Source organism: Agelaius tricolor, unplaced genomic scaffold (genome assembly GCF_023055355.1).
Source record: "Agelaius tricolor isolate 1412-34295 unplaced genomic scaffold, bAgeTri1.0.p SCAF_10, whole genome shotgun sequence".
Taxonomy (NCBI): domain Eukaryota; kingdom Metazoa; phylum Chordata; class Aves; order Passeriformes; family Icteridae; genus Agelaius; species Agelaius tricolor.
This window is the reverse complement of record NW_027269270.1, coordinates 8,954,493-8,973,040: the sequence shown is the minus strand read 5'-3', so window position 1 is coordinate 8,973,040 and position 18,548 is coordinate 8,954,493. Positions and strand designations below refer to the sequence as shown.

General features: G+C 39.9%; 2 protein-coding genes across 2 annotated transcripts in view; both read right to left on the bottom strand.

Moving 5' to 3' along the window:
• Positions 1 to 8,019, bottom strand: part of SPATS2L (spermatogenesis associated serine rich 2 like) — a 138,260-nt gene extending 130,241 nt beyond the window's left edge. The window contains exon 1 of the mRNA XM_071434593.1: positions 7,555 to 8,019. The gene's annotated coding sequence lies outside the window, so the exon portion shown is untranslated. The remainder of the gene's footprint in view (positions 1 to 7,554) is intronic.
• Positions 8,020 to 11,340: 3,321 nt separating this feature from the next.
• Positions 11,341 to 18,499, bottom strand: MAIP1 (matrix AAA peptidase interacting protein 1). Its single transcript, XM_071434598.1, has 5 exons — positions 18,148 to 18,499; positions 16,113 to 16,184; positions 14,197 to 14,323; positions 13,049 to 13,199; positions 11,341 to 11,760 (listed from the first exon to the last, which is right to left on the bottom strand). The coding sequence occupies exons 1-5, from the start codon at positions 18,457 to 18,459 to the stop codon at positions 11,682 to 11,684; spliced, it is 741 nt and encodes a 246-aa protein (XP_071290699.1). The 5' UTR covers positions 18,460 to 18,499; the 3' UTR covers positions 11,341 to 11,681.
• Between the last annotated feature and the right edge of the window lie 49 nt (positions 18,500 to 18,548).

The following is an 18,548-nucleotide window of genomic DNA, read 5'->3' as shown; positions in this document are numbered from 1 at the left end:
TGTGTCTGCCCCGCAGAAAATAGGAGGTTTTATTTTTTAAGGAAATAAAGACAGTAAGGTAGCTTTCAAAGAGAGACACCAAACAGATTTGTCACCTGAGAAACCAGCACATGTAGCTCCACACAGAGATGTTTACCTGCTTAGGCAGCCAGAAGCACAGTGTTATGGTCATCAAGATAACCCCCTTCCAGATCTTCTAACAGTCACATAAACCAACAGTAACATTCCTAACAGTTTGATCCCTGTTACCTTAAGCTATTCAAAATACGCAACTTCTCAGTTTGGAGCCTGGCTCCATCAGTCAAAACTCCAGAAGTGCTAACAAATTCCAGGTAACAGACTGGTTGAGGGTTAGGAATTTATTCTTAAAAATTCCCTAGATTACTTTTATTAATTTCCTCAACCTTCCACAGATGTATGCAAGCATGTATGAGTAGAGGTAAAGCCCACAGATTATATTCTAGGGCAGGAACTAAACTGGTCAAGAGGATTTCCTGTTCATTGAAAAGAAGTTGAAAAGATCCAGTTTCATTGTGTAGCTACTTCTTTGTTTAGTGAGAAGTAAATTTCATAATTGTCATTAGAAGTGTAATACTCTGGACAGAGAAATACAAACTGAGTGAAGTTAAATATAAAGATATCCTTTTTCTCATTTGGACACAGAACAAACATTCTGGGGAACAGTCTACCATAAAAGAACACACTTCTACACTCCTTTCTTCCTAACAGAAAAAGTAATGGCTGGACGTTGATCTTGTTTATACTCAAGGGACTATTATGAATTCTGGCCTTGTCTTATGGAAGATGCAGTGTTAGTAAATAGTGGGAAGATTTGTTAATAGTTTTTTTAATGTATATATATATATATATATATATATATATATATATATATACACATTAAAAAAACTATTAATATATATATAATATATATTGAAGGGGAATACTGAGAGACTATCAGTGTTCCCAGTGCATTAAAATTCTCCTGAGTTGGAAGGATTAGAAATTATTTCCCTTTCTAAGTCTGAAAAATGCACACAGGTAAACTACTTTCAAGACTATAAAACAGAAAAGGTGGAAAAGTTTAAGCCTCAGGAGACAGCAACCTGTAGAATTGCATTTAGATGGTTTTGACTTACAAAGTACAGTTTGGGCAAGAATATCACCACCTCCTTGAAGAGGTATGTGCCGCTTAGGAAAAGAGAATCTCAGCTGCCAACACACAGATGGAAAGATCGGAGGATATTTTTTTTCTTTCCACAGGCAGGGCTGGTCAGCTGGCTCATGCCTGTGTATTGTCCCCATCTGCAAGCACAAGTAAACCCTGCTATCAACTCCTGGGATTCTCATCATACCTCACATGGATCCTAAATGCTGATTTCCTACAAGCATATGAACTAGGGGCAGTCTTGGTGGCACTGGAAGACACCATCCTTATCTTCAATATCCCAGAGAAAAGCGTTCCCAAATGTGCCTTTAATGAACATATAAACTCAGAAAGTCAGAATCAAACAAACCGAAAGCAGTCAGATCTCAGAGTTTAATTCATTAAACTAATATTAAGCCACTGCTATAATTTTTACTGTTTGTATTCAGGAACACTGGATCAGAACAACTACAAAAAACTAAGGGGGAAGATGAGTATGTAATTTCAGGATGCCAGCAGCTGTGCAGGTGATGGTCTGATGTAACAAGACTCATTTGAGGACAGGAGGCTGCCTAAGCACTGGTTCAACTGCAGAGACAGGCTGCACAAGGGAGAACTGCTGCTGAAAGAAGGCAACCCAGTACTGCAGGGCTGATCACATGCAGAGATGCAATAAAACTGGTTTCTCACACTTTCACAACATGAACAACTGATGAGCCAGGGCAGTATCTGAGCAAAGAACCCAATAGCCTCTGAGCATTTGTACTTGAAGCCCAGCCTAGCAGTTTTTTAAAAACTAAAAACAACAAAGAAGTAATAGAGGGAATGTGTAGCCAACGGTGAGGCAAGGAGAATGAGTAAGCCTTTCTTTGCCCACAATAAAAGTGTTTTCAGTAAGCTGCACTTGAGAGCACTGTAGTGAGTGCCGCTATGTGAGGATCCTGGGGAGAGGCAGCTCACACTGCAGCAGTGCTCCCTATGAGGGCGAGCAGGGTGAGCTTTTATCACTACTGGCTATTTTCTCCTTCCTCTAAGAGGCACAGCTGTTAACCAGATACATGAAGCAGGAAGTCCTTCTACTTTCCTTTTCTAGTGCTTTGGGAACAGTTAATGAGAAGTCTGGGTCAGAGCTTATAAATAATATGAAACTTAAAGTAAACTAACAAATTCCTGCAGGAGAAAGCTTTCAAGAGAATGAGTGCTGTGTTTCTTCTTTTTTGGCAAATAGTACAGTACACAATTTGATTGCTGAACCAAAATACTCTGTGAGTTGCATGGCAATTCAAGCTCTGCCTCTTTTCATAAACGTCCTTCATGTGCTTTTCCCTTCCTCTCATCCTGGCTGCTAGGAAGGCCTGACTATGGCCCTCTGCATATCCCAGGGAACTGGTAAATAAGAAAGAGAATGATAATGTAAAAAAAGAAGCCACTGATACTTCAGTCTTAAATCAATATTAGAACAGGAAGCTTTAGTCTAGTGTATAGGTCAGGGCAGTATTTGAAATACAAACACTGGATAGCTTGGTTCATGGAGAGGGCTGGCTCAGAGAGCTCTGCTGCTCTGAGGAAAGCAGGATACAGCTGCTCTGGGCTGTAGATACAGCTCTGCTCCAGGCTGCTCCTCACAGAACACCAGAGAGACTATTTTACTGTTCCAAGACCATGAGAGGGTAGAACAGGCCAGGTTTCATGCAAAGCTGGGGTTTGGACTGCACTCAGAGAAAAGAGGAAAATCATTGCTCCTGCTCTGAAACAAAACCCACATGGACAGTAAGGCTCAAAAACATGTTCCTAGCAGTACTTAAGAAAACTTATCAAACTGGGAAATTGAGGCTCAGATTTAGAAAAGGAATCTGAAACTGGAATTATAAAGTCAGCAATGTGACAAGCACTGTGGTCATAATTTTAATTAAAAAACCCAAACAAACAAAAGGCCGAACCCAACACAAACAAGGAATTCCTAGAAATTCACAGAACTTAAAAGCAGAAGTAAAACTCTGTAATCCATGGTACTTCTATGGAATATTTGGTAGCACTGGGGCTAGTACATGCAGCAGCACCTTACCTTGTTGAGTGCCCAGGCTTATCAGTGAATTGCAGATTATTCTGAAGCACACTGAAATCAAAGAGTCATTTATAAGAAGTTTTGAGTCATGTTTTTTTTCACGAGCTGTCTTCAGTGAATGGTATTAGGCAGCTGCACTGCTGAAGTCACTGCAAAACGTTAGGTACTGAGGCTTTTGGAAACAGAAGGCCTCAAACAAGCAAAATGCACACTTTAAAGGCACAAATACTGTCAGGGAGGCTCTGACCCCACAGAAACTGTATTAACCCAAGACTGGTGATATATATGTTAAGTGTCTGTACCATATCCTCACTGCAAATACACTAAAGTGTTGGTGCATGAGATGCACTGTTAAACCACTCTCTGTGATCTGGTTAAACAGTCATAACCAGGAAAACATCAAGCTGTGTAGAAAGCAAAAAGGACAATTGTTCTCATTACGTCCAAGAACTAAGCATGAGAAAGATGAGCAAAATTGAAACAATACTTTAGACACCAGGATAATTGTGCCACCATGTCATATATTTACATATGCTTTCTGACCCCTCTGAAGTGTTTATGCCTTATGCCCCATGGGGACTTACTTTGGTACCTTTTATTTTAAAAACTGCCTAAGGATGCCCACACACAGCTCTACAGTCCATGGTTTAAGTGTTCTGGCAGACCATCCCAGGATATTAACTGTGCAGTAGCTTGCACAGTGCCTGAAGAAACTCCAGGCAGCACGGTCTGCTCTTTCCTGGGAAGACAAAACAAAACAAAACAAATCCCTATCTCTCATCAGCACTGTCTGACCAAGGACAGTATTTCTACATTTCCAAAGTGACTTTTCTTCCACGTTTATTTGATTTTGCTTGTTTGCATTGGTAGAAATTGCCATTAAGAATATTAGGAAGGAATATGGCATTGAGAATAACAGGATGTGAATAATGGAAAGCTATTCAAGTAAATTATAGTAACCATGCTACATTTAATCCCCTAACACATACAGTGTATTGTTTTTTGGAATTTTGATCTGCATTTAGGACCAGACATAAAAGTATCTACTGAAAAGACAATCTTTCTAGACAATTTCTAGTGGAAAAAACAAAAACAGAAGAGGAGAAAGTGAAGCATGGAAAACATAGAAGCTAAAACTCAAAACCAGAGCTGTTTCACAAACTAATAAGCATAAGAAATTAATCCAAGTTAAGCTGCTACAGCAGACTGTACGACTAATGTGCAAGTGTTTGATGCATACCAGAGAACCTTGAAAGAGAAAAGGCATGTGAATAAAATATGATTCAATAAAATAATTCATGCTGAAATGACAGGATTTTAATTATGTGCAACTTCAGCCCTGTGAATATGAAACGGGAAGCACCTCAGGCATTTAAGGCTCCAATGACAGAAGTTATACATTTATTCAGTTATTTACTTTATGAAATATGAAGTTGGATGCAGCATTTGGAAAAAAAAAAAAGAAAAAAAATCATAACCAGCAAATCCAAACCAAAACATAAAAACCAATACACAAGCAAATCCAAAAAGACCCTATATTTAGATCTGGTCGTCATCAATAATCAGGACTACCAGTTAGAGAATAACTGAAGTGACAGCACAAAGCCACTTCCCTCAGATACCTGTGTGTTCCAAACAGCTGCAGCATCAGCACAGACACTGCAATAGTGCTGTCAAGACTCCACAAGGAAATGCAACAGAAAGGCAGGCAAGAAAAAACAAAATATGTGAAAGTGCATATGTGGACTTCAAAACAGTCTTGTTCAGGACTAACCTGGGAACATAAGAGAGCTCATACACTTGGGAGAGGGATGTATATCTGGATAAAGGCTCCAAAATAGTTCCAAATCATTCAGGAAGAAAGCAAGAATGGTAAAGCAATTACATATGGTGATGTTCACAAAGAAAACAGGAAATATAGTCCACTGGGGAGAAATATAAAAGACTACTAAAACAGGCAGCCTGTTGTGAATGCAAACATGAAATTAGAAGAGAAAGCAATTCAGAACTCCCACACAACAGCTCTTCCAAACCACAAAGCCCAGCAAACCAGCTAAGAAGCAAGCAGGCAACACTATGTATCTAAATGAATCCTTCTAAAATCCTCTTTGCTTTGTAGCTCATACTACGCCCAAATGGTACTGGGAGGGTTTTTTAAGTAAATGTCTAGTGAAAGTTCAAGAAAAATTTAAGAAAAAGTAAAGATCATGTAAAAATAAGTTAAAGGGTCACTGTTTTAGTAAAGCAGCAGAGAAGCTACAGCAAACAATTGGGTTTTTTGTGCTCAAACAATTGGCTGGATTAGTGCTTGAATGGACACAGAAATTTTGCATATCTAATAAACTGTACTGAGAGTTGGGGTATCAATTTACATATGAAGAATATGACAAGAGATCAGTGCAGGAGGGGGTACACAACTGTGACATGGTACACTGGGCAATTTTCAGAATCATTGGCATCTAGACAGGCCTTGACTTCAAGTGACACAGCTCTGCCTGTCCCAGCAGAGACATGCAGACAGGCAGCAAGATAAGAGCTCATGAAAATCTAAGTACAGGAAACTAGAGCTGGCCTTTCTCTGGCATTTTTTGAATGTCTGAATCACCAAATCTTTTTTTAAGTAGCTTTGGGCATAATCTTTGAAACACAGATTTTATCTTTTTTCTGGGCACAGGATGAAAGAAATAATCACTTAATGCACCATAAAGAAAGCAAAAGTAACAAGAAAGAAAGGAGTGCATACTGAATATAATAGAAGGAATAGGAATGCACAAGGTTAAAAACAGGGGAGAACAAATCTATGGTGGTAATGTGTGATTGGACAAAAGAACCCCAGCTAAACAAGGAAAGAAATCCCTACTGGTCACGCACAGGGTCAGAAATAATGCTGGGGAGAAATCTCAAGTACTCTGCTACTATGCTTAACAGAAGAAATTTGATCCTGCAAACTAAGCTTGAGAACTCTTAAATATGAAATTAGAGGAAATTATTCCAACACACTGGATAAATACAGTAGGCTCATCTGCAGCAGCATGCTCAGCTCTGGGTAGGCTTTTAGAGATACTGAGAGTTTTGAGAAAAGACAATCAACTGATTCTGAGACTGCAATGGCATTAATGCATCTGTGAGTGAGTGCTAGCAGCTCATCTTCTCAAATACCCACTGCTAGATCTACAAGGAAAGAAGAGGTTGTGTGACAGTAAATAAAGTCACTAAGGCCATATGACTACAGACTGAATGGATCAGACAGTCTCATGAGAAGGCAGTGACTACTGTGGAGAGAAGGAATCCCTGGTTTTTGCAAGTGAAGGTTTCATGTGTCTTCATTTTATAAAGTGTTCTAAAGACCTTTCTCACAGCTGAGGTAAGTCACTATAAATCCTCTAGAATTTGCTTCTTCCTGATACCAAGGACACTACATCAGAATTCTACAAGAAATTCTCCTTGCCTTAGGTACAAGGGAGTTCTCTAGCCTTTTATCTGAGAGAACAACTTCCAGTCAGAACACCAACCACATAATTTATTTTTCTCAAGTTTTCTAAACTTACTTTAATTTCAGGGCTGCTTCAGCTTCTGCTCTAGAGACAGAATACATAGAGCTTCCCTTTTATATGAATCCTGCATTACCACCCACCTTTGATCCCCTTCCTCTCTCTACTTCTGCTATTATCATTTCACAGACTTTGCCAGGAGGAACCATTAGATCACTTAAGCAGATCTCCAGTATAATGCAGACACTAACTTTCACCCAGCTACCCCTGCTGAAACCCATATACTTCAGTGAAATAAAAGCAAGAGATTAAATTGTACACTGCAGGAGACCCTGCAGCACAAGCTGCACTGGCAGAAAACTGGGCAAAAACATATGCAAATGATTCCATCAGGAAACAACAGCCTCCACTGCAGAGAAAGTCAGTCAATGTTCCCAATTTGGCATTAAAACCCCACTTCTTTCCAACACACAATCTAAAAGTAGAACATGAAATATGTAAAAATGACTGATAATCTAATTTTCCCTTAGACATCTATGCTATGTCTTATGCAATGAACACTTTCTCTAGCCTTGACTAACTTCTGGTGTTTAGGAGAGAATAAAAAACAAAATACAAACAAAAACCACCACAGAACAACATGAACAAAGGAAAAAGCCCTCCCTTATTCACAACAGAAATGATGCTAAGATTTTATTATAATTACTGTCTTAATGCAGCTGATACAAATTCAGACTTAACATCTGATCTGTAGATTTGCTTCTGAAACTTTAAAGTATATTCACAGTAAGTTTACAGTTCAAGCCACAATGGTCCTACCAAGTTTACAAGTACTGGTACCGATGCTTTATTACCTTCTCAGATGGAGGGTTGGAACCTTATGGCAAGATGGAAATCATCTTGCCTTCATCCATGAAATGGCACCTCCTCTGCACTTCTCTCTGCTGTCCTGCTCCCTTCCCTCATGGTGCCTCTTGGCACTACAGTACCAAGCTCACTGTGAAAAGCCTTGTGCTGACAGCAGAGGAGGGCTGAAATGGCACACAAGAAAATACGGCATATCTAACTTTAGCTTCCCTCTATTTCTGATGGAGTAACTTCAAAGGCAGCAAAGAAGTCTGCTCCCATTAAAATGCAGAACAGTTTCCCCTGAACAACTTCAATAGGAGATGTTTCTATTAGGAAAAGCCACTGAAATCAGACAAAATACACATTAAGAGAAGCATTATGATTAAGGGAGTGTTTTCAATAGTGTTGCACAAGTTCACAGTGACTTACCCAGCCTCTATCCTATGGCAATACTATAAATATCCAAAAGGCTGGCACACTAGCAATGGAAAATGAAGGTAAAAGACAAGGAGGGGAACTCCTATGACTTAGGGTAGTCAGTACTCACTGTGCAACAGCATTTGCTCCAGGAGCTTTTCCCTTAGAACAAAAGCACAGCTGTGTAGGCAATGCTTGCTTTTTTAACAGCTAAATACCTCTTCCTGTGTGTCTACATGTGGTCCAGTGCCTAGAGATCAGCTATCACACCCATGTACAAGGGAGAAATGAAACTAAAAGCACTTTAAATGAAATCACGCCCATGTACAAGGGAGAAATGAAACTAAAAGCACTACACGCTCTTGTATTCCATTTCTTTTAAGCTGTGAGCCATCATGTCACTACAGCCTGGGAGGAATCTCAAAGCCCCTAGGTGCAGCCAATAGGGCACGTGAGGCAGAAATAAGGCTTAATCACACAACAAACAAAAAAAGCAGGGGAGCTGTGAAGTTTTGAAGGAGTATGATCACTACTGTGATAAACAATATGACTTCTACTACTAAACGGATTTCCAGCCATAAGACCTCAAAATAATTAACTAAATATAACCTGTAGTGATAATAAGGTCAAGCTTGAACATGCCTTAAAAATTGGGGAAAGTTGAATGTGTCCCTTGAAGTAACCAGACTGTGCTGGGACAGGAGGCAAAGGACCCACAATCAACATGATGAACATATTTTAAAATTTAATTAATGAAAATTAGCTTTGCTACTGTCAGCCACAGGTGCCTGTGTGAATTCACACATACAGCACATCTTTCCCATATTAAGAATGCAGATAAATTGCCACTTTAAAATGGGCAGGCACTGCAGAGAGAACACAAGACACTATTGTTGACTTGCAATGAAAGCCAGGGAAAATATCAAGATTTTTTAATAAGACAAATCTGAATTATTTAAATAGCACTTAATGCTTCTACCATTTTATCCTTTACCCCACTTACAGTCTCATTAATATCAGTTACTTCCCAGCCACAATAGCTTTGTGACCAAGGCCATCTACTGGTGAGTGGGGTGTGTGAATTAATGGGAGGTTTGTTGGCCAGATTTAATTAGTGCTTGTCAAGATTTAGGCACATGTATCAAAACTGTGCCACGCAGCTGTCAGGAATTATTAAATATGATCACAGTTTTGGATGAACAAATAAAAAATTAAGGCTTCCCAACTCCACATGGACCTAAAGAACCATGATGTTGCCCAGGGGAGAAGAGCGTGGTACTTTGAATCTGCATGCTGTTGTAGCCCAGACACCCTGTCACTTCACTGCTCTGTGTAAAATCAATCAGACATGTCAGTGTTGCTAATAGAGATATGAATTTTACCCCCAAAATCACTACCAAACTGGTAACATTGTTTTCAAGAACTAATGGGGTCTAAATGGAAACATTTGTAGACTAAAACTGCAAACATTTGAAATGGGGATTTATTGGCTGCACACCATAGTTACAATTGTACTTGTCCCCAGGCATTAGGCAAGAGAAATGGACACCAGGCAAGGAAACTGAAGGGAAATGAAGGACACCCATATCCTTACACACTGTCATTCCCAAGGTGATGTCTGAAACTGATCAGCAAGGGAAACTGGGAGCAATAACAAGCTGACACAGAGCTCCCCACACTTTTCTACTATTACCTGCTGAGCATCATTATTCCCAAATCAGGAAGATGTCTTTAATAAAACACTTTCTTTAGGTCTTTTTTTCAAATGCTGTAATACTTAAATTAGCATTATGATTTTTAGAGTAAGGTATTTGAGTGGCAGCTCTGGAAATCCCCAAAGTACAAGACAATATTCTCTCCATCTTTGAGATGAAGTAAAGTTAACCCTTTACTCATCCTTTTTGCCATAAGAATTTCTGGGAACCTCGATAGCATAAAGAAATATATTCACTAGGAGCCAGCTTGAAGGAACTAAAATAATTGCTTATTGCTACTTTTTGATAGCAACATAGAAACCAGAAGTTCTTGTTTTGCTTGAACAAATGACACAGAAGAAAGTATTTCCACAAAAGAAAATGTGGATGCCATAAAATGACAAATGCCCTTCAGTGGTCATCACTTCAGTCTGATTAATTGCTATGATGATCAGATTTATGACAGAGAATTTATGGATGGGAGGTAAAATGGGCAAACCTTCCACATCTGTCCATTAAAAGTTGGGTTTGGGGCTGGTTTGTGAAGGTTTTTCTGGGGTGAGGTGGTGTTTTTCCTACTGAAGCCAGTATGAAACTATAAATCCAGTTTAATTACACCAGTTTTATTCAGTGGGGGAGAATGCCATTTTCCAATACAGCAAGCTTAGTAATTTATATGCCTTTCTGATTTATTTATGGTGCAATAAATCCATGGGTAGTTCTGTGACTGTTGGAGATTTGCAGTCTCCAGGATAAGTTTTTAACTGAAGATCAGAAGCAGGGAAAAAACCCCAAACCTTAAACTGCTGCCCCCCCTTTGGCTCCAACCCACAAGACATAAACAACTTCAAAAGAATAAAATGGTGCATGTAAATTTCCAATCACATCTTTTGCAGCAAAAGCGTGTTATCAACTAGTTGATAAGCTTTAGATGTTCCTCTCATTAAGTCATTGGATCAAAAGAGCTGAACTATGGAAAATTTAATTTATACCTTCAATTACAATTACTATGAATCTTAGTAATTACACTTAACTTTCAAAACACTGCACTAATGTCTACAACATACCTTGGTAGAAAGTTAGCTTTATATTTGAAGACGATATAGGGGATGAAGAAACCTGTTATGATCTCCTGTTGATCTGCATAGAAAAGCCTCCAGCTACTTACACCAGGATTCTCATGTTCCAGAAACCAGAGATAAAGTGACAACTAGGAAATTGTTCAGTTGCAACATCTAATTGTAAGGATTTGGTCATTTCTTTAACACACATTTCAAACAGAGAATTTAACTTCACTGTCAGGTCTCCTTTAAATTAATGTTTTCAACTGACTTTTCTTCCATAATTCTCTAAACTTGGAATTGCCTATATATTACTGAATTGAAAGGAATGGGGTTTTTTTTAATTTTCCAAAACATATATATCTGTTTAATCCATTTTCCCAGTGCAATGCTAAAAGCTTTTTCTTTCTCCAATCCTGTAGCAAATACTAATAGCAGCTCTAACTTTCTTAACCTCAAATATATTCAAAAGCAAGATTACCTCAAAATGAACTGCTGAGGCTAGACAAGCTAAGAAGTCCATCTACCTCTATTTCATCTTGCATATTATTCAGTTATATACTGTACAGTCCCTAGGGAAAAAAAAGAAACATAGGAAAGTAACTCAGAAAGGCCATCAGTGATTTAAGTGTTGTTTATTTTCAAATAGTAGCATTTCTTGTCAGAATGTAAGAAATTGACATATCCATTACACCTGCCTGAGTGAAACTGTGCTGTCTAAATTCCTTGGATGAGCACTGGAACCAATTAAATTTCTACCAGCCTGTTCCAGGGAAAAGGCTTTGCTGTAACACTGCAGCACAGTGCAAGCTTCAGAAAGAATTTTTGGAAATCATACATAGAAAATTCATCCCTCTTTTGGAGGAAAGGGCAGGAAGGGAAAAAAAAGACCCAAAAAAGCCTGGTATTTGTTACATCAAAACAATTACAGTGGTACATAAAAAGGCTGTAAGAAGGCATTTATTCTAATAGCCTTGGATGTTCAATCCGTGTAATAGTCCAGTCTGGTTTTGCTCCTTCTGTAAACTCCCTTTGGAACCTGAAAAGGGAAAGATAATAAGGGAAGAGTTGTTAAGATTTACTTGACCTTACGGAGCCACCGGTATGACAAGGAATCACAAAGAAATATTTTACTTCAAACTTACTGCTGTAAATGCTACCTAAACTTTAATGCTTATGCCCCAAAATGGAAGATAAAAATTATTTCCATAGTAAGAAACAGAATTCACTGACTTCAGAGCATTGTGGTTCAGATCCCACAGACAGGATCAAGCAGCAACTGTAAAGACCCTCAAAAAAACACTCAGCTTTCACAGCAGGAATATGAATAAAGCTTTATAGAAGATCTTGATCTGTAAATAAAGGGTCTCATTTAATGGGATGGTAAGTGAAGGGAAATCATGTGCTCCATACTTTACTTGAAAAATTTCCTCTTTCCTAAAGTGTAGTTTAAAAGGTAATACATTTTCAGAACTACATCAAAGATTGAGTTAACAGTAGCACTGAGTCTCCCCTATCTAAAGACAAGTCTGAGCTTCAAGCTGAATGCTCATGTTTTCAAATGATCTGCATGTCATGGACAAGAGCAGTGTAATATCACTGCTTTGCAATCCTGTACAAATCCAGTCCTGCAAAGTGGGATTGGGAAGATATTTAGGCTTAAAGGGAAGGCTCTCAAGGTTAATGGAATCTCAGAAACCTCCAACTCTAAGGAAGATGCTGAATTCAGCCGAGGGATGGATCCACAACAATCTATCCAGGCAAAAAGCACTGGTCTCCTCATGAGTGTTACCTTTGCTTCAGAGCTCCTCATCACCTAGATTCCATATTTTCAATTTCAAATGTGGGTGTAGAAATCCTTGATCATACTGCATTTGTCACACAAAAATCCTCACTCCTCCCAGCTTCTGAGAATCTTATTTTCAATACATTTTGCCAACTCTATAGACATTTTCTACACTGCTCTGACATCAGTACACCAACACAGACATTATTTATAAGCATTCCTATGAAAATCCACCTTCCTAATGTGTGCTTTGAGGATCAGAAACCTCATTCAGTGCTCCAAATACCGCTCTTCCTTACAAAGGAAGAGTTCCTATTAATATCAACTCAGAAGCAAGGAAAAAACATAACGACGTTAGGGGCATTTAAAAAAATTGGCCCTAAAACCAAAACTGAGAAACTGGATGAGAATTAACATAGATTAGAATCAAAGTAAATTAAAACCAGTGGGTTCTGCAGTGGCACAGTGGGAGTGCTTGCAGAACTGCCTACCCCACAGGCACCTCATGGACACGGGAAAAGAAAGGGACAAGCGAGCTTACTCATAGTTAGCTGTTAAAAGATGTTTCTTTTCTTTTGTGTTTTCATCTCCAAACACAATCTGGAAGACTTTGGCTTCACCTGGTACTTCGTCAGGTAGATTAGCACCATTCAGATACCAGAAGCACATCAGGATGCTAACAAACTTTCTTCCTGTTGGAAATAAATCAAAACTTAAGTTAGATGTCATGTGTCTCAGCAGTCAAATGCTCCTATTTGCTACCTAGCATAAATTCTAGTGAGACCCTGGAAGGACACCTGACTTCAGCCATAAAAAATACAGGATAGAATAACGAGTGATAAAGCTATTTTATGCCAAACTCATGCTGTTTAGCAGTAATAAAAATACACTCTTTAAAAAAATACATATTTTATCATGAGCAGTGGTGTGACAGAGTATACAATGAAACTGTATAAAAAAAGGTTGGTTCCCACAAATTCCAAAGCTAACTACTGATACAACAAATGTATGCAGAGTAGTTCAAACATGGGAGCAATCTTAGAGGGGAAAAAGAAATTCCTATTTCCCAAACCAGGAAAAAATTCTTACTGGGTCTGACAACTTGAAGTGCTCAACTGAAGACCCAGGGTTAGATCCACATATCATCTCCACTGTGCCTGATAGTGAACAGAGCACACAGTGCTGTCCAACCAAAAGAAAAACTTGTTTGAGCTCAGCATGAGCTTAAAAAATCCCAAACCCATCAAGGAGTCCTAGAACAAAGTGTATTTCATGACAGAAAGACCAAACCAGCAAAATTTACTTAATTATGCAGCCTTCACTATTCTTCTTGCAGGATGCAATGCAGGATGCATTTTCATTGTTGAAGCAAACAGCTTTCAGCATATATTAGAATAATTGTTTTTGAATAATTGTTTCACATTACTGAGGACTAATAATATAAAATTCTGTTCAAAAGAAGGGAAAACCCAGACAGAAGTCAAAACAGTACCATGATGTATTAACAATAATCTCTGTCTCTGATTAAAAAGGAAATAAAGAAATTTTATATGGATGAATTACTAACTGAGAAACATGGGATGAGAAACAGTACTCAAAATCACATCTGCATGGAAAAATGTCTGTTTAGTAGCAAAACCAGGAAATAAGACTGCTCACTGCTGAAATGTTTTAGGATTCTAAACATACCATCATCATCATAGTAAATGCGAACATCTCCTTCTGTTGTGTACATGATTGCATCAATGTCAGCTGCTAAAGCATCCCTGTGGCTGTCAGGGAGCAAAGAAATCTTTTCCTTCAGCACCTGAAGTACCTAAATTCAGAAAAACTGTCACTTAGTTTTTCATTACGAAATGTAATTAACAATCTATTTCTACTGCAGTTGATAAAATGAGCTGTATTGCTAAAACATTTGTCTAACACATGTAACAGCTAGAGTGAAAAAGCACTGGGAGGTTTGGGCATTTCTAAACCCTAATTCAGCAGCACTGAAGAAGCTCCATTTACTGCTCAAAACAAATGAAAACCAAGCATCTTAAAAAATGTTTAGGAAAGGTACTGTCAAAACAGCAGCAGCAACACAAGCCATGTGAGCCCAGAACAGCCCAGTGGAGCTTGCTCCACAGTCACACTCTTGTCTTCTCACTGCTGAATTCTTGCTGTGTGCAGGTTCCTAAGCTTTGGATTCAGTATCTTTTAGCTATGTGTCACAAACTTCCTTGAAAATCAGTTTCATTACTAATGAGTTTATCTTTGCCATTTTGTGATCCATACTCCATTTAGAAAAAGCTTAAACACTTGCAAATCAGACCTGACTGAAAATTGTTCCCCTGGTAATTAATGTTCTTATGACACTCACATCCATATTATCTAAGTGTCCTATGATCCACACAGCTGTGTTAAGTAGAAAATGGTGGAGTGCAAAAACTGCACAGAGGTAGCACCCCAAACACCACATGAGAAAGTCAAGTCACGAGAAAGGATGAAACTGCAGAACTTATTTTCAACTAATACTCATTTTTTACCCTAACTTGATCTACCATTTTTGAATAACAAACAAATGCAGAGGTTACATGGAAGCAAGAGGCAATCTTCATAAGGAGACATTGGTTTCTAGTACATTTTGCAGGTACAAAATTCACTGGCCAAAGAAATGACAAAGCAGCCTGGGATCACAGCCTCATCTACTACATCCTTGGCTCACATGAAATCTCTGCATGAATGTAAACCTGAAAAATTTGCAGCCACCAGAGCAAGTTCTGTCAAGAGGAAGCAGAGGAGATGCCCTTTCAGAACAACTACAAGAAACAAACTCACGTTTTATTGCTATCTCTGTTCAGAGAGAGGAGGCAAGACTGTTCAGAGGGGATGCACTAGAACAGCACCAGAGTTTTTGCTGTAAAGGCATGGGTGGCAATAGGACAGGCCACGCTGACATCCTGTAACAAGGCAGACAGAGACCTGGAGTGTCTCCTCCACTTGACTCTGATGCATCTGTTACCTCCATGCCCTGGGAAGGCCAAGACAACTTCAGCAATTAAAAATTAATAAAAAAACAGAAAACACAGCACTGATGTTTAACCAGGTCACTCACATCCCAGAGACCATGACACAAAACTGAGGCCTTCCAGCCAAAACCAATAATCAGCTCTATGATCTGATGGGGGTGGGAATGTATCAGTGCAGAAGGGATGAGCACAAAGCAGTTTATTTCTTCACACGAATTCTGGTGCACAGACTGAGTCAGCATCAGCCACCTGCCTACACCTAGAGACACACAATTCCACCTGCCATCCAGAGCCTGCAGCCTTTCCATCCTTCCTGGTACACCAGCAGTCCTTCTGGCATTTGGTCCTTATGCTCAACAGCTAGAATATATTGTATTTTGTTTTAAGTACAATAACTTCAAATTAAGTTTCATGCCTTGAAATTAAACACAAAAAAAGCTGTAGGACAAAAAATTGCCCACCTTATGTCACATTACGCTGTTTTTCCCAAATTAAACCAAACTAGCAACTTGTAGATAATGACAGACTGAATTCATTCATGTTAACTTTGTAACAGACAATCAACTGCTAGAATAGGAGATGGAAAGCATTTACCTCTGCTGATACAAGTTCTTCCAGCAGGTCAAGTTTACGCTGAGACAGCAGCTTTGAAACAACAGAAAAGGCCTACCAAAATAAAACAGAAACAAAAACCAAACATAAACAAGTAACTCTAGGTTGGCTTATTTTTCTGACAAATCCATAAGTATATGGCATGCTACCCAAATATTCCATGATTTAAGATTTCAATATTTGCAGAGGGTATCACCATTGAAATGTAATCCCTCCAGCATTACAAGAGTGATTTCATGAATTGATAAAAACATACGAGTTCTTTTCTATTTCTTATTTAAAAACATCAAAGCTTCCAATAGGTGAATTCATAGTTTACAAAAGAAAAAAAAAGCTTTGCAGTATTTTGCATGTTGCTTTCACTAATTTTGATAATTCAAACAGTCTATGTCTTTCCCTGTAGATATTTTGTTCCCCTGCCCTCTTTTCCAATTCATCTACTGGTTTCAGTCAAAACTCATGCTGCAATTTACAAATTTTCTTTAAAAATCTGGTTTAGTCTCTGGACTTCAGGAAGCTCAACTCTCCTTTCTCCCCTCAATTTTGCAGGCATATTTACATACAATTATGCCTCTACACATTCAAGTAGTGCACTTGTGAAGGACAGTGTATTTAGGACACTACACCAAGTAAAAACAAACACCAAAACAAAACCTCAAAAAAACAGACCAAGGTAAAACAGGTGGTTCCACACATGTGTCAAATTATTTGTTGTGGGTTTTTTCCTCTTTTGAATTGATCCTAATCATTTTAACATTCTGTCCTCTGATGTGTTATTTTGAGCCAGTGTTTTTTTGGTAAAAGTAAACATCATAATAAAAAGTTTCCCAACAGATAACTCTGTAATTTTCATATGACTAGCTTAGAGATACTTACCTCTCTGACACATTCTGTTGACAAGGCTTACTGGGCTCATAAATTTGGAGAAATAAATATATGTACAACAGCTCTATGCCTGTCTAAGCTTGATCATTTCAGGAAAACCTGCTATGAGAAGACATACTTCTCCTTAAAGCCTCTACAACATTTGGAAGCACCTTCCTTCATGCTACTTTGGAGGATGGCTTAACCAGATTATTTTAATTGAAAGACATTCCTGAGGGAAAGTACAGCTCTGCTTAGATAATTTGCCTTGAAGTGTGATGCTTGAAGCCAGCAGGGGGGAACTCCATGTATTTTACACACAAGAGCACATTTGTGCTATGATGCCCACACATAATAACATCAGGCTGGACGTCAGGAGGAATTTCTTCATGGAAAAGGTTGTCAAACATTGAAATGAGCTGCCCAGGGAGGTGGTGGAATTGTCATCATTGGAGGTGTTTAAGGAAAGACTGGACATGGCACTGATGTCAGAAACTGGCTGATGAAGTGGTGTTTGGTGACACATTGGACTCAATGTATAACACAGACACGGAGCTCCTGGAGTGGGTCCAGCAGCAAGGATTGGGAACTGGAGCATCTCTCCTCCAGGAAAAGCATATGGGACTTGTTCAGCCTCAAGAAGAGACAGCTGAGAGGGACATCATCAATGTGTTTTAAATATTTAAAGAGGAGGAGTGCCACGAGTATGGATCAGGTTCTGCTCAGTGATGCCAAGCAACAGCACAAGAGGCAATGGGCAGAAACTGATGCACAGGAAGTTCCACCTGAACACAAGGAAGGACTTTATTGTGAGTGTGACCAAGCACTGGAACAGATTGCCTAGAGTTTGTGGAGTGTCCCTCACTGCAAATATTCTAAACCTGTCTGGATGCAATCCAGAGCCATGCGCTCTAGGACGACCTTGCTGGAGCAGGGAGGACGGAGCAGGTGACCCACTGTGGCCCATTCCTACCTCACCCGTTCTGTGAATCTGTGACTATCTCAGAAATCGTCTCCAGCCTAACTGGTTCTATAATTCCACGAAATTATAGAACCAGGGGCTGCACCGGCAGCCCCTGGAGAGGGTGAGCAAGACCCTTCCTTCCCCTCAGGCCGGCCACGCTCCTCGCCCCGAGGCCCCAGGCCCGCTCACCTGCTTGGCTCCCCGCGTGAACTCCTCGATGCTGAATTCGTGGTCGAAGTAGAGGCGGATGAGCAGGTAGTAGAAGCGGGTGCGGAGCCAAGCGAAGGGGCTGGTGATCCTCACTACCACAACACGCCGTTGAGGGCCCTCAGTCCCAGACCCGGCGCTGCTGGCGAACCGAGCGCTGAGCTGGGGCGGACGGGTCCGGGCGGGGCCCGGCGGGCCCGGTGCGGCTGCAGCCGGCGGCAGGAGCCGGGCGGAGCCCGCCAGCGCCCGCGCCAGCCAGCGGACACGGCCCGGAGCCGCGCAGCGCAGCGCCATGATGGCCCGGCCCGGCCCCGCCCTGTCCGCCGCAAGTCCCGCTCCACGGAAACACGGCTGCAGCCGCCGCTGGTTCCGGCGCAGGCGGA

What these genes read in the sequence shown, in the direction of transcription:
- MAIP1 (XM_071434598.1), bottom strand. Translation starts at nt 18,459, where the DNA reads ATGGCGCTGCGCTGCGCGGCTCCGGGCCGTGTCCGCTGGCTGGCGCGG. An exon ending in CATTTACTATGATGATGATG is followed by an intron (nt 13,200 to 14,196) that starts GTATGTTTAGAA and finishes TATTTCCAACAG; the next exon opens with GAAGAAAGTTTGTTAGCATC. An exon ending in CTTTTAACAGCTAACTATGA is followed by an intron (nt 11,761 to 13,048) that starts GTAAGCTCGCTT and finishes TTCCCTTTTCAG; the next exon opens with GTTCCAAAGGGAGTTTACAG.